Source organism: Dioscorea cayenensis, unplaced genomic scaffold (genome assembly GCF_009730915.1).
Source record: "Dioscorea cayenensis subsp. rotundata cultivar TDr96_F1 unplaced genomic scaffold, TDr96_F1_v2_PseudoChromosome.rev07_lg8_w22 25.fasta BLBR01001193.1, whole genome shotgun sequence".
In the NCBI taxonomy this organism is placed as follows: Eukaryota; Viridiplantae; Streptophyta; class Magnoliopsida; order Dioscoreales; family Dioscoreaceae; genus Dioscorea; species Dioscorea cayenensis.
This window is the reverse complement of record NW_024087584.1, coordinates 88,396-104,476: the sequence shown is the minus strand read 5'-3', so window position 1 is coordinate 104,476 and position 16,081 is coordinate 88,396. Positions and strand designations below refer to the sequence as shown.

General features: G+C 34.1%; 1 protein-coding gene across 6 annotated transcripts; it reads left to right on the top strand.

Annotated features, from left to right (window-relative positions):
- The first annotated feature begins 10,301 nt into the window (after positions 1-10,301).
- LOC120255775 (aldehyde oxidase GLOX1-like) lies at positions 10,302-15,599 on the top strand. 6 transcript variants are annotated; one of them, XM_039263543.1, is made up of 5 exons: positions 10,319-10,409; positions 10,566-10,605; positions 10,893-10,949; positions 13,325-13,391; positions 13,930-15,599. In XM_039263543.1, exons 3-5 carry the CDS (start codon positions 10,908-10,910, stop codon positions 15,474-15,476), a joined length of 1,656 nt encoding a protein of 551 aa, XP_039119477.1. In that variant the 5' UTR covers positions 10,319-10,409; positions 10,566-10,605; positions 10,893-10,907; the 3' UTR covers positions 15,477-15,599. The 6 variants fall into 6 exon arrangements, with proteins under 6 accessions (XP_039119474.1, XP_039119477.1, XP_039119476.1 ...); XM_039263542.1 differs by having other exon boundaries at positions 10,889-10,949; XM_039263544.1 differs by lacking the exon at positions 13,325-13,391 and having other exon boundaries at positions 10,889-10,949.
- The last annotated feature ends 482 nt before the right edge of the window (positions 15,600-16,081 follow it).

Here is a 16,081-nt window from a genome sequence, read left to right as displayed (position 1 = left end):
TAATATGATTGTTAATTAGTGAGAGATGACTTCTTTCTGATATATATATATATATATATATATTATATGTCTTGTTCACTTGCAATGTGGAGTAACATCAACTGGGTACAGCTTGCAAGTTGCAAGAATGCATATATCTTTTGTATTATATATAAAAGTTAATTCATGATTGACCATTTAATTTAATCCTTCCCACTTTGTACATATAATATATGGCCTAGAGGGTTTGTTTCGGCATTTTGCATGTGAAGTTGTATTAGTGAAATGGGGTTAACATGAAGCCTAGACTTAGATTAACATATTATTAAGATGGTATAAGGATGTAAATGCGGCGGGGTAGGGGAGGAATGGGATTCCCGTCCCCATCTCCGCTTCCCACGGGGCGGGGATTCCCCACCTCCAAATTCCCCGAGGGGAAAAAAATTCTCCCCACTCACTCCCCCGCTGGGAATCCCCCACCAATTTTTTTTATTACATAAAATTCTAATAATATTATGTATCAATGTATATATATATATATATATATATAGATATTAAAGTAGATGACCTATTTAACACTAGTCAATTTCTCATTAAAAATTTTACCAATATTATTTTAATAATATTAAAATATTTATAACATAATACTAAATTATATTTTAAACTAATTTTTATTATTTTATCTCATAATATAATAAAATTAATTTTTTAAAAATATTATATCTTTAAAGTTGATAAATAGGTTATTTTATCTAATCTTAATTTTATCTTAATTTTTATAGAAAATAAAAAAATTTAAATTTTTTTTATATAATTATATTCGTACATCACACGGGAGTAACACTAGTATTACTAGAAGTCTAAAGGTTTAATTGCCATATAGATCCTTATAATTGTGTACTTTATGCCCTTTTAGTCCTTCTAATATTTTTAGATACAATTAAGTCCTCATATTTGGTCGAGTTGGGTCGTTCGAGTCCACTGCAATAATTTATGTACAATTAAGTCCTTCTAATTTACACTTACCCATCTACACCACGAAATAGAATGACCCAACTCGACTAAATATAAGGATTTAATTGTACCTAAAAATATTGCAAGGACTAAAAAGACAGAAAGTACAAAATTACATGGACCTGTACAGTAATTAAACCAAGTCTAAAACATTATTAATAAATACCAAAAAAATATTTTTTTTTTAAATCTAAATATTTGGTCCTTATAATCTTATATTCATATTGGACTGTTTTAAAAAATAGATAAATAATCATATAAGTTATTTTCTATATATATATATATTATTAAAAATCGGGGAATCCCCGTGGGAGTGGGGCGGGGAATGCCCTCCCCGCACCTGCCCCACCCTTCACGGGGAGGGATTTTCCCCCGTTCCCTGCCACTCGAGGGGGTTATTTCGGGGAATCTTCCCCCCGCCGGGGTGGGTCCTCGCGCGGAACGGGGATTCCCCACCCCATTTACATCCCTAAGATGGTATCATATTAATTTCACTTCAAATACTGGTATACTCTAATAATTCTTTACAAAGTTTAGAAGAGTTATATATATACATATAGCCATTTTATAGATTAAAACAAGAGAAAGTCCTCATAAAGTGGATTAACACAACAAAAATAATATGACGATAAAAAAAAAAAAAGAGTTTTAACTCAAGTTGTTATCTTTGGCAAATTAATTTACTAGTTTTGTTTGTTCTACTTTAGATTACATATCATCTCTTTAATCATGGATATGGATATGGTAGGACTTAGGAGAGATCTATTTAAATGTGATATATATGTGTCTAGAGAAACACTGGCATGTGTCAAAAGAGATATGCTAAACATAATAGTTATATGTACAATTAATGAAGTTGGAGCACTTCAAAGGCTCATGTAGATTCTTCCAAAAGATAATTTATTTAAAGGCCAATCCTAATTAACTACTTAGACTATACATATGTCCATTTTACAAGATCTCTAAGGTTGCATTAAGAACCCTAAACTTGTCCTTGAATCATAGGCTAAACAGTACTGTAGATATGATACCTAAAAATTAAATCTCAAATACTATATATATATTTGTATGTCATCCAGTTGCGTTGATATTTGTCATACTCTTTCTTTTAAATTGGCGAAATCTTTGAATGTAGATATGCATCTTTGTGGCAAGTCTGCAATGGAACCTCCTAATCAAAACCAATCATATTAAACAATCATGCACACACTGAACTTAGTGTTTACTGTTAGCTAGAGTTTAGAATAGAATTTAGGGTTAGGGTTTAGACTAGCATGGTAAAAAAGCATCATGGGAGATAAAGATTGTGAAGGTGCATTGACTCACAAAGTTTAACTTTTTCTCCTCAACCTTACCATAATATATTTATAAGACTTATAGATAGATATCAAAAAATAGTAAATGGATAAAAAAAATTATTATAATTATTATTATACAATCAATAATCTCTCGGTATATTGACACTGAATTTTTTACATGAAGTGCTTATATCTTATTGAAAAAAGTAGGTTTGAATCTCAGTTTATAAAAGATGAAAACACTAATGTGTTGACTAGATAATAACTTTACGTATGTGTATGTTCATGACATGTTGCTTGTTTATATTTCTTCTAAAAAAAATATTATTATCATATAAATCCAATGGAGAAACAGATAGATAATGATAAGGAAAGGGAGAGGAAGTGGGAGGAAGTGAAAGGTTCATTGCAACTGCAAGGAAAGGTTTGTATTGACATTGAACAAGAAGAGTGTCAATGGGGGCATTGAAAGATCTAACCAAATCCATGAGTGGGGTCTTTGTGTTTTCAACTAGTGGAGCATCCTTTGTCACACTTTGGATCTAATATATATATTTTTATATATGGCTTGTTAATTAATTGATTAGCGGGAGAGGAGGGTCCCATTACTTGTGTTCTTGTTGTTCATTAATAGTGTACTTATCCTCTAAGAAGAATATAAAGCATGATTAGCATCTTACTTCCATTGTTTTATACCATCCATTAGTTTCATCCTGCTTGTGGATGGTACTTGATACTTTTCTTAGCCAATAAAATAAAATAATATAACATTGGTTTTCATTTATATATGGCTTGTTAATTAGATGGAGGAGGGCCCTATTAATTGCTAATTATGTTCTTGTTGTTCATTAATAGTGTACTTATCCTCTAAGAAGAATATAAAGCATGATTATCACTTAATTCCCTTGTTTTATACCATCCATTAGTTTCATCTGGCTTGTGGATGGTACTTGATACTTTTCTTAGTCAAATAATAATAATAATAATAAACTAATACAACATCAGTTTAGTGTTTATACATCATCTTACATTGAGTTTTATGAGTTTCCATAAAATTATTTAAAGGTAGGCATGACAATCTCATCTAAATACAATGAGGTTTATTTTTTGGCCAAATTTAAATATTTTTTACATCATCTTTCCTCATAATGTTATCACCTTGCCAAACCCTATAGTTAGAGGTATCTCCCTATAAGAAATAACTTTCTTAGCTCTCATTTTCCCTATGTCTATCTTGATATGAAATAACATAGCACATTTTGCCATCCTAGGCATCATGCGCACAAAGCACAAACATAAAAATAAAAATAAAAAATAAAAAATAGAATAATGACTTATATAGTTAGTAGAACATTACAACAACAAAGTTATGATTTGTGTAGTTATTAGTGCTTCACATCCTAATCATCTTGATTAAGACCTCCAACTCCCTCAATTAAACATCCCATCAAATCAACATCCATCTCCTCAAAAGTAAACTCCTTCACTTCCTTATCATCCATACCATAAATAAATAAATAAATAAATAAATAAATAAATAAATATAAAGTGTGAATCTATACTAACTACTAATAACATTATATTATTTGTAGTTTGTAGTAAAGAATACAAATAAGATATGTATCTGTCATGATCAAAGCTTTTGCTTAGTAGATTCACTTGTCCGTATTATAATTAATATCTAGCTAAGATGGCAGACCAAGTTATGGAAATTAATAAGGCTCCCCCACTAATGCAGGTTTATGCTTGTGATGGTGCTCTAATGACACATTTTGGTCTCTCTCAATCTAATCAAGGTTTTTCCTAGCTAAAGTTTTAGTAAGCATATTTAATGGGATGATGTTGAGCCATGAGTTTACAACAATTATGACATAAACTTTATATTTTTTAATAATAATAATAATAATAAGGGAAATATATGACAAAGCCGCCATATATTTTGTGGATGTTTGGAATGTATATACTTTCTTCACCCTATTATTTGTGTCTAGTCATGCTTGCTTGGTGGACTTGGTTGGATTTAGACATTTATTTATTTGTTTGTTTTATTATCATCTTTTTCTTGTGATTTTGATTTTCATTAATTAATTTATGTGAGCAAACTAGAATTACTGTTTTTTTTTAATTCCAAAAGATGTTCATGACATTAATGTTTTTATAAAAAATAACATGCTAAGTGGGCTAGGATGTTTAATTATAAAAATTTAAAAAAAATTTGAAAAGATAATTTGGTAAAAAGAATTGTATCAAGACATATAGAATTAATTTCTAAAACATTGTATTTTACAAGCCATGCATTTTTTTTTAAAGAAAAACAATATTAAAATGTTACCATGGGACCGAAAACATTAAAATGAATTTAAATAAACTCTATATCTACTAGGAGAATAACCTGAAAAAAAAAATCCGTTTTCTATGAACCTCAAATATATATATATATATATATATACAGATGGACAAATCACCACATTTACATATCACACACTAAAAAATCTTTAGTCATGTTGTAAAACGGAGCCTTCCGCAAAGTCAAACATTACTAACTAGTACGCATTACCATTTGACTATTGGGTTAGTGGTAATTAAATAAAAAATAATTAGTCACATATGTAAATATTAAACAAGTTATGAATTATTGTATAATACGATGGATATTATACAACTTCCTAACTCTGATTAATCAACCAATATTAATTTTTCATCAATATCTAGTTGAGTTACCAAAATGAAATTCAAGCACAAATCTTTGGGCTGAAACATCATCACAGTACAAGCTAGGATTGAATCATTTGTTTCATTCATGGCCGTGAGTACTATAACAAGGATTGAAAATTCAATATGGTTGACAATAAACACAAGACTTTGAATCAAAATACATATTTTACTCACTTCAAAGTACTTACTGCATGTGTTCTCAATAATGAATAACATTGAAGTAGATACATGTAAATAAATAATAATAAGTGGCCAGCTCTTTTTACAGTTACTCAGTAAAATGCAGAGAAGTTCAAGAACAGTGATTAGTAGCATGGGACTGAAGATCAGTAACATCAAAGATCACACAAACACCAGCAGCAAATTAATTCACTGAAAATTGCAGAAATTTTTGCTTTAGTAGCTAGGTTTATTAATACAAAAATAGTTGACAATTAAATCTATAATAACTAATTAGTACATAACCTGCTTTAAAATCACTGATAACTGAAAAACAGAACTTAATGAAGGAAACTTATAATAAAAAAAACCAAAAGTCTTCTGCAGTTATGATTTGTGTATGCTTCTAAATACTCACTTTCAAGTTCAAGATCGTTTGCAAGTGTATTGCAATGTTTCTCTCAAAACTGGTATGAATTAGTCCATTTCTGCAGAAAAAAAAAGATGGAAGTTATTTATATCTCCATAATTTTCTTTTTTTCTTTTTGTTTTTTTAATAATATCTTCATAGTTTTTATTTAAGAAAAAAATATAATAAAAAACTGAATATGCTTCTTGTATGGGATTATTACATCACAACTTTTTTTTTATTGTCAACTTTTTATTGTCATGTTATAATGTAGGATCATTGATATGTATTATGATGAAATTGCAACTAGCTAGTTTATAAATTAATTTTGATGTATATGTTGATCTAATTGGTTTGTTATTTTTTTATAGGAATCTTATACTTCTTCAATGAGTCAAAAGTATGGTCCTGATGAAGCCAATCATCCTGAGTTTGACCCAGAAGTTTGGTGTGATGCAATTGGAGGGCAAGGTACTACACACACTCATTTCTATGGGTTTGGAATCACACCACGTGGTAAGAATTTCATATCTACTTCCATCAATGCTGGAGATACATCATATTCGGCTTGTAGTCGTCCGAATCATGAACGTGAACAAACTCCAGTTGAAATTGACAATTTACGTGAAGAAGTGACTCTTGTGAAAGACAGAATAATCAACTTAGAGGATAAAGTAGAGAAGCAAGCGAGCGATACGGCGGATATCAAGAAGTATCTTGAACAAAGATGGATATGTTTAATCCTGCGCGTATGTTTACAAATGCTTCAATAGGATGGTAGACCACCACTTTGAATATTAAACAGATTAATATATGCTATACATATGGTACTGTTTCTTTTTTATGTTTAGTACTTGTTAAGACTTGTTAATTATCAGTGATGTATGTACACTAAGTATGGTATGGAAAATTAATTACATGTTGTTGACAGTATTTAATATTGTGTGTTTGCCATATGAAATTTTTTATATGTATTGGTACAGGGAAATCAAGCAGGATAAATCTAATTAATAACATAATATAAGAGCTTTAGTGACGGAATTCATTTGGATGTAAAGGGGACTGATTTCGTGGGTGATATTTTTTTAGTGACAAAAATCCGTGGGTAATACACCACATCAGTGACAAAATTCCGTTGGTGTTAAAAGGACTTTCCTGACGAAATTCCGTGGGTGAAGCGAGTATCTGTGACGGAATTCCGTCGGTGATATACACTACCAGTGACAAAATTTGTTTGGTGATAAAGAGACTAAATACCTAATTCCGTGGGTGATAATTATTTAGTGATGGAATTCCGTTGGTGTTAAAGATCGTTACCAATGGAATTCCGTAGGTGAAGTGAGTATATCTATGACGGAATTCCGTCGGTGATATACACTATCAGTGACGGAATTCATTTAGTGGTGAAGAGACTCAAATATAGATTTCCGTGGGTGATAATTTTTTAATGACGGAATTCCGTTGGTAATACATCACATCAGTGACGGAATTTCGTTGGTGTTAAAGATCTTTACCAACGGAATTCTGTGGGTGAAGTGAGTATATCCGTGACGGAATTCCGTCAGTGATATGTATTTTCTTATCATTAATTTCAGTTTTTATTTTGGATTCACTAACAGAATATTTCGTCGGTGATGCTCTAGCATCACCCATGGAAAAAAATATTTCTGACGGAATATCATCAGCGTCACAAAATTTTCCGACAAACGTTTCCAACGGACAGTTCCGTCGCTGTAGATCACCAATTGATGGAATTGTAGTTTTCAGTGACGGAAAATTCCGTTGGGCTGAAGTTATTATACTGTCCTCTAAACTTTAAAGGTTAAAAGTTGGCTACTTGCAACCACTTGATATCTTCCTTTAAATTGCTTTGTTACAAAAAGTTTTTTTTTTTTTAAATTGGTTTTTTTCTCCGTAGTAAAAATAGCTACAAAAGAAAAGAGAGTTTATGGAGTTCATTGCGTTGTAATTTGAAGTGATGTTAAAGGAATGAAACTTATTAAGATTATTGAAAAATCAAAAGAACTAATAAATAGTTTTTTTTTATTTTAAATAAAGGGTAAAAGTTCTATTGAGCATTGAGTTAATTTTTATTAAAGAGTAAAATATTTATGAAAGTTTATAAATTCTATTTTAAATTGCTATATAGTCCCTCATTTTTTGAATAACTAACCGTCGGAAACCAACAACATCCCGCCATTCAATAGAAACAATCTCGGCCGTTGAAAGCCACTAACATCCAACGGTGAACCATCGTTGAATCTGGACCGTTGATTCTTCCATTGTCCCAAATTCTATAAATATAGAGCACACTCGTGTTCGTTGACGCAATTCTTAGATCAAAGAGGCCTGAGCTTCTTCGAGGGTCGCCGGAGCTCGTCGGAGCTCGTCGGAGATGAAGGAAGGGTCCGATCATCGGAAGGGTGAGACTCTGGCATTCTCCGATCATTCGATTTTGTTATTCTTGTCAGGTTGAATGATTTGATGTCCTATTTGTTTGTCTTTTTCATTATTGTTTTCTGATAGCTTGAGTTTCTCCGTGAGTCGCCGGAGCTCGTCGGAGTTGAAGGAAGGAGGGTGAGGGTTTGGCATTCTCCGATCTTATTGTTTTGTTTTTCTTGGTGGGCTGATTGATCTATTTGTTCATCTTTTTATTGTTGTCTGATAACCTGAGCTTCTTTTAGGTTGCCGGAGGTCGCCGGAGTTCACGGAAGGGTCTGATCATCAGAATGGTGAGAGCCTCGCATTCGGATTTATTTTAATCGAGACATTTTCTTATTATTGTTTTCTAATGCATGAGGATGAGGGTTTCTTGTTAGAATTTTTTTGGCCAAGTTTTGATAATTAGAAACTGAAAACCGTGGAAGAAATCATTGAGGGATATAATCAGGTGGATGAGAAACTTTTATTGTTGTTTGGTTTGATCTGAACTGTTTTTCTTCCTGAAAGTTAACTATTTGTTTTGTATGCTGGCATGTTGATTTCCCTGATTAATTTTGTGCCCAAATGTTTGATAACCTATGTAATGTTTGAAATTTATTTATTGATGTTTGTTCATTGGCATTGAAAATTGTCCTTCATGCGTAATGGCTTTCAGATCTTCCATTTTTTAAGGTAGCAAATAGGTTTTGAGGTCTTTCTTTTAATTCAGATCTTCTTGGACAGTTTTTTTCACCACATGACTCATGATTTGTCCCTCCTAGCTTGTTGTCCCTCAGTAGCTGCATGGCTGTGATAAGATTTTATATATATGTCTGATTGATCTTCAATGAAGGGCTTTATGTTTAATAGTTTTAACTGGATTTGTTTCTCGAGTTTTATTTTCCTGAACCTGCTCTTGATTGTTCCTTGAGTTTAAATGAAAACATAAAACCAAATCTTTAGCATACATGTGATGTATGCTAAAGATTTGGTTTTATGTTTTCTTTTTGCAATACCAATTTATTAGTCTTGGTTCACCAGTTTATTTAATTTTGTTATCTTCTTGTTGAGTGGTTTTCTAATTAGTCTTAGTTCTCCATTTAGATATAAGAACTTGAAGAAGGGCACACAACATCCAATTAAGTAGGGAGGTTGGAGAACGGTTCAAGATCCTTCATATGAGAAAAGACTGTAGCGGCTGATTAGTTATTTTTGGATTACTTCCATGGTTGATAATCAGTAAGAAGAACAAATAAAGAAACTAATTAATTTACATATCCTTTTTACTGAACTTACATTACATCAAAATTGTTTACTTGTCTCATTTTTATGAATATATTTTAAGATATTATAATTCCTTTCTAAATTTTTCGTAAAAGTTTTACATGAATAAAGTCAATACAGTTTAAGTGTTTTCTAATTGCTGAAATTAATGCTTGATGAGATTTGACTACTAATTGTATTGATTTTGATTACATTTTATTGCAGACTCCTTGCACTGCGAACCAAGAGGATCAACCCTTTTCTCTCCATGGCATTTTAGAGTTAGTTCTTCAAGCATCTTCTTAAGATTGATTTCATATATTTCGTATAATATCTAGCGAGATTTGTAGATCAATGTTTGCATGCAAAATTTACTTCTTTTCAGCTTAAACGAAAAATCAATCTTCAGAGTTCAAGGTGGTGGACGCCTGCCTCATCAATCTTGATTATTGAAGTCACTAAGATTGCTCTGTAGTGATGAAATTTCTTTTGCCATAGAGCTGTTCTTTTTTGCATCTATATGATAATGATAGGATAGTCTCTAGTGAGTGTGGTTCATGTCTTTGCACATCAGAACTCCAAGACAATATCCAGGGAGGAAGTCCTTATCTGACAATTTGGTTCTGCCTTCAAATAATGGCATTCAGTGATGACAACCTGGCGAGTGTGGCTCATGTCTTTGCGCATCAGAACTCCAAGACATTATCCTGGGAGTAAGTCCTTATCTGACAATGTGGTTCTGTCTTCCAATAATGGCATTCAGTGATGACAACCTGGCCAAGGGAGGGTCTCAGACAGCATTCAACTCTTTGACCACATTCTTCATATCATTGATTAGAATGAGCTATATTTAGTTGAGCGAGGCAGTGGATGGAGGCCAGCGGACCATGTGATATTGCATTCTGAAGAATTCTCTGTAACATTCTCTCTTCCCACTTCAGTGAAGGTGGCATGATCAACGTCTGGCCAATTTTTAGCATGCCTTTTGCACATCTACAATCAAAAGAAGCAAAACAATTTTGGATAACCAATTTGACTAGAGGTTGGCAGACCCTTCTAAGGAAATGGTTAGATACCAATGCAGCTGGATACCAATGTACAGATCACAAGGGATGGGCTGGATATTCAATATGTGTAATTTTCTAAGAGAGGTAAGAAAGTGAAGCTTTTCAACTGATAGCACTCTAATGTTTGTTGATCTTGCAGTGCTTCTTTACAAAGAATCAACAGTGAAATGCCTTTGTTCTCTAGAGCATGCATGCTAATTAATGAAGGTCATGTATCTGTTTCTCGTTATTCTGAAACAGAGACAGGCTAGCAACATATCAACATCCAAACAAGTTGCAGGTTAGTCAATGGACATCTTTCTTTATTTCTTTTGACAACATGCCAAATATTAAGAGGGTGAGGTGCATAATGAAGGTTGTTCTAAGACTTTATATATGCAATTCCTTGATCTTGAAACACTAGTAGGTGCATCCTTGGAAGCTGGTACTTGTTATACTTCAGTATGATCTGTGAAATATGAGTTTGTTAGCTTACAAACTCCTACCAAGAGATGGTGTGGTCTTTCGAACAAAGATGTCAATAGAATTACTTAATTTAATTTGAACCTGTATTCTTTTGATAGATAGGTCACTGCAGAGTGGATGGGAAGAGAGGAGAAAAATGATACTCTGTATGTTTATCAGGTTAGTCTGAAGCCTCTAGTCTACATAGCTCCTTTTCTTATCATGTTAGTAAGCTCAATCATTGTTGTTGGACTGCTGATTGTCTTAACTTTTTTATTAACATCACTGCTGAATACTTGCTCTTAAAACTATAGCTGTCTAATTTTCGATTAAAGTTTGAGTTAATGCTTACTGTGTATTAGCTGTAGCTTCTTGAAATTTGTTTGCTTTCTACTACCGCAGCTTATCTGTTACTCTATAAACTATTATTTGAGCTATTTGCCAATACATCAAAGTATCTATATACATATATATATATGTATATATATATCTCAATGCCATGGCATTCATTTCTTTTCAAAATCATCTTTTAAAGAGAATGTACATAATATTGCTGAAAAGTAAATGGAAGATCCATTAATGATCAGGCCTTATAAATTGAACAGTGATCATCAACTTACTATTCTTCTTGTTGATTCATTTCTTTGCTGAACCAGAAGTTTCTGCTGTTTATATACTTGCTGATTTGATAAAGCTGGAACTTGATTGTCCATTTCACCCATCTGAATGCTTACTTTGACCTTGATCAGTCTCTTCAACCCTGATTTTAATCTTGAAACTTCTGTGAAAGCACTGCTTCCTGTTTTATGCGAGTGCCATTATCTTCATTAATAATTTAGAGTTCATCAAATCTAGTTATAAGTAGCCATATTTATATTCAAATGATTTGACAGTAACTCTGCCAGTACACTGTTTTACAAAATTTTATTCAGTACTTACAGCCAATGGTCAGTGGTCACTCTGAATTGGCCATCACCTTGCTCTAGTTATTTTTATATGATAACTCACCGGTTATTATTTTATGTTTGTTCCAACTACATCTACAATATAAATTCACACAGCTTCATATTGGCTTAAACCTTTTTAATGCTGTTGTATTCCTACTGTCAGTTCAATCTGAAACTTAAGTTAGCTCTCTGTTTATTATTTCCTTGAATCAGCGCTACTGCTGTTAGCTTAGTCATATCTATCTTAAAATATCTGTGCAGCTACTGCTGCTATATTTTGCCTTGAAATTGCATCTCATAAACACATGTTTTTATGTGAATATCCTGTCTCAAACTGATTTCTTGTTAAATTGTTTAAATCTTTTATCCTGTTGCTTATCATTTTAGATCGCTCTCACACTTCAACTCAAAGTGGTATTTAGATTTGATTTACTTTAAATCAAGGTTACTGCTGTTGTTCTGCCATTTATGTTCCTTTCTTTTTATCACTTGCTTTAAAATTTGTGCTTGTGGAAATGCTTTGATAACTGATGCTGTCATAGTTATCATTTCTACCAGTGTGCAATAATTCTGATTCCAAAAATTCAATAGTAACTCCAACTCCAATTGCCAAATTGACCAAAAGCCCTTCAACCATGTTAATTTTTCATCTTTTAGAATTTATCCGCACTAACGACTGTGATTCAAACTGAGTTTTCACTCAAGTTGTTCACTGATAATTTCACACTTTTGTAGATGTTACACCTATTACTTACCCTTTTAAAGTTAAGGATGATGAAGCATTTGGCAAGTTCATAAGTTTTCAAAATTGATGTCAAACCCAATTAGAAATAGCTAGGTAGTGTTTTAATGCACATCTTATTTGATAACCCCATGATCTATCACCACACTCTTCAAATGCAAGAGTTTCTTGTATGAACAAAACAACATACATAACAGATATATATATATAGTGTGTGTGTGTGTGTGTGTGTGCGCACGCTCAATTGAAGATTTGTTAGTACAACAAAGCTTGTTAAAAGATGTGCATCCACAAGATTGTTAGATGACAAAAAGAAAAAAAAAAATGCAACTTTGGAGCGATCCAACAGTTACATGCAATTGTCACACAAAATCATTAGCAAGCTTCACAAAAAATCAAAATCAAAATCTACAAATAAAACTAGCTTTCTTTTTTTTAGTTTCTAGAAGAAAGGCACATGGTGAAGATTGAACAAATGAGAAGCCTTCCAACTCACGCATGATGTTATGCTGTTAAGAAGGTTATTGGTCACTGTCACAAGATTTAATGATTCTTGGATACTTAGCAAACAACCCATGTTTAGTCATTCGTGATAGAGACTAGTGTTTGACAGTTTTGTCATAACTTTCAAAAATGTTTGGAATGTACTGGATATAAGAAAAAATCTAAGTTCTGTAAGCCTCTTAAACCGCATAGGTTTTAACACAATGTAGGTTTTCTGAAACTCAAGTAGATATGCAATGATGGTAATTAACATGTACTGCAAAAATGGTTTGTGGAGTTACTGCTGACATAAGATCCAGTAATTAGTTATGATGTTATTTCCTGTCTTTCATGAGGTTTTGAACATTTTTTTTTTTTACCAGATTGAAAAACATTCATCACGGGATCCTTCTTATAAAGTTTATGAGCTTGATGATGTTTTTTGTGGAGGTTGGATAGCAACTCGCTCTCAATTTAATCATAGATTCCCCACTGTTTAGGCCGCATTTATGCACCTCTACCTTCTCCATCTACCAGAATAACTAGGCGGCATTAAGATTAGGCAGGGAATACCAAGAAACTAGTGTAGCAAGTGCATTATGATCCTATGATTCAGTTTCAAATTCATTTAGAATTCAATTAAAAAAAACGGATGCATTATTGCATTATTATGACTTCATAATTTTTTTAATTTTCCAAACCTCTCTGCTCTTTCATCTTGACATAGATCTGATATATTAAAAATCTTATCTCTTAGACGATTGACTGACTGAAGCTGAAATAAAAGCATTGAATCATCCAAGTCAGACGTAGTAACTCCAAAGGCAGAATACAGCTCACATTAACCCAACCACTTCCCCTCTCCATATCCCTCCATATTGCCATTTCCCTTCTCATTCATCACCTCCTTCATTAACCATGTCCTTCATCATCATCATCTCATCTCTAACACTCTTCCTCCTCCTAACTTCCCTTTCTTCATCCTCAGCTCTCCCTCAAAATGGCGGGAAATTTAAGGTGCTCCGGCGAAACATTGGTATCTCAGCCATGCACGTAGCCTTGCTCCCCAATGACAAGCTCATCATCTTTGATCGCACTGACTTCGGCCTCTCTAATATCTCCCTCCCGGCCGGACGTTGCCGGGATGACCTCAATGAACAAGCTGTCAAACATGACTGCTCAGCTCATTCCATTGAATTTAACCCCAAGACTCACTCCGTCCGTCCACTCACCGTCCTCACCGACACTTGGTGCTCCTCCGGCGTAGTCTCCGCCGATGGCGTCCTCATCCAAACTGGCGGCTTCAACGACGGCGACCACTCCGTCCGGTACTTCTCCCCTTGTGACACTTGTGATTGGGAGGAGATAAAAAATGGTCTAATCTTAAAGCGATGGTATGCTAGCAATGCCTTGTTGCCGGACGGGAGGATCATTGTCGTCGGTGGCCGTGCTCGGTTTGATTATGAATTCATTCCCAAAGCTTCTGTTTATGACCTCCCATTTCTCCGGCAAACTAAAGACTCGTCGGAGAATAATCTTTATCCGTTTCTGCATCTCTTGCCGGATGGAAACTTGTTCGTCTTCGCCAACACAAAGTCTATAGTCTTAGACTTTAAAACAAACAAAGTTGTTAGAGAGTTTCCAGAGATACCCGGCAATGCGGCGAGGAACTACCCGAGCTCTGGCTCGTCGGTGCTCCTCCCTCTCTTGCTTAATAACAGTGAAGATATTAATGGTATCAAAGCTGAGATCATGATATGTGGTGGTGCTGAGCCAAGCTCCAACTCTAAGGCCATGAAAGGAGAGTTCTTGCCGGCCGATGACACGTGTGGAAGGTTAGTAGTGACAGAGAAGTCGCCGGAATGGGAAATGGAGAGAATGCCGATGAGTAGAGTGATGGGAGACATGGTCTTACTTCCGACCGGCGACATTCTGATCATCAATGGAGCAGGGAAAGGGACGGCAGGTTGGTGCATGGGGAGAGAGCCGGTGTTGCACCCGGTGCTCTACTCGCCGGAAAACAAAATGTTTAAAGTTATGGATCCGACGACGATACCTCGGCTTTATCACTCGACGGCACATTTGCTCTCCGATGGAAGGGTGATGGTCGGAGGGAGTAATCCTAATATTAAGTATGAGTTTTCCGGTGTGCTTTTTCCGACAGAGCTTAGCTTGGAGGCTTACTCACCGCCTTATCTTTTCCGGGGAGGCCGGCCGAGGATAGTAATGGTGGAGCCTGGTTTGGAGCTTAGGCATGGGCAGAGGATTACATTGGGGTTTAAGGTGGAGAGAGGAGGAGGAGATAAGGAAGTGAAGGTGACAATGGTGGTGCCGGGGTTTACAACACATTCGTTTACAATGAATCAGAGGGTTTTGGTGTTGAAGGTGGTGGCGGTGAATAAGATTTCCGGTGAGAGTTATGCTGTTGATGCTTTTGTTCCGGCGGCGGCGGTGGTGGCGCCGCCGGGGTATTATTTGTTGCATGTTGTGCATGGTGGTGTGCCTAGCCGGGGAAAGTGGGTCAAGATCAAGTAAAGGAGGGAGTTTGGTTTGGTTGATGTTAGAGCCATGGTGGGAGACTTGTTTTTTTAATTTTTTTCTCCCGGTGATTTATGTTAAGTGGTTTTTTTTTTAATTGAATCTATATATATTTGTTTGTTGAAGTAATAATATCATCATTAAATGTTTGTTGTGATAGAAATTTGAGAATGCTGTCGATAAAACAAACATACTATTATATGAATTTATTTATACAGAATCTTGTTTCTGATTGGCCGGACATTGTGAGAATCTTGGATTTTTTTATTTACAAAGCGACTAGTGTTCTGCAATACATTCACCGGAGATTCAATTGTGGAAGGGATGTTAGTGTTCACCGGAGATTCAATTCTGGAAGGGATGCTAGTGTTCTACTATCAACGAGAGATCTAATAACATTTCTTATTAGTCATGACAAATTTAATTGTACAAATGTGACATATTTTTAGTAATTAGCAGAGTTTTTTGGATTAAAAAAAAAAATCAAACAGTACCTAATCACGAAGAATTCTTTCAAACAGTACCTATCAAAGAGTTTTCTTGAACTAAATCATTTCTTCATATTTAAAAAAAAAATTTAGATTAACAGGAAGAAAAGCATT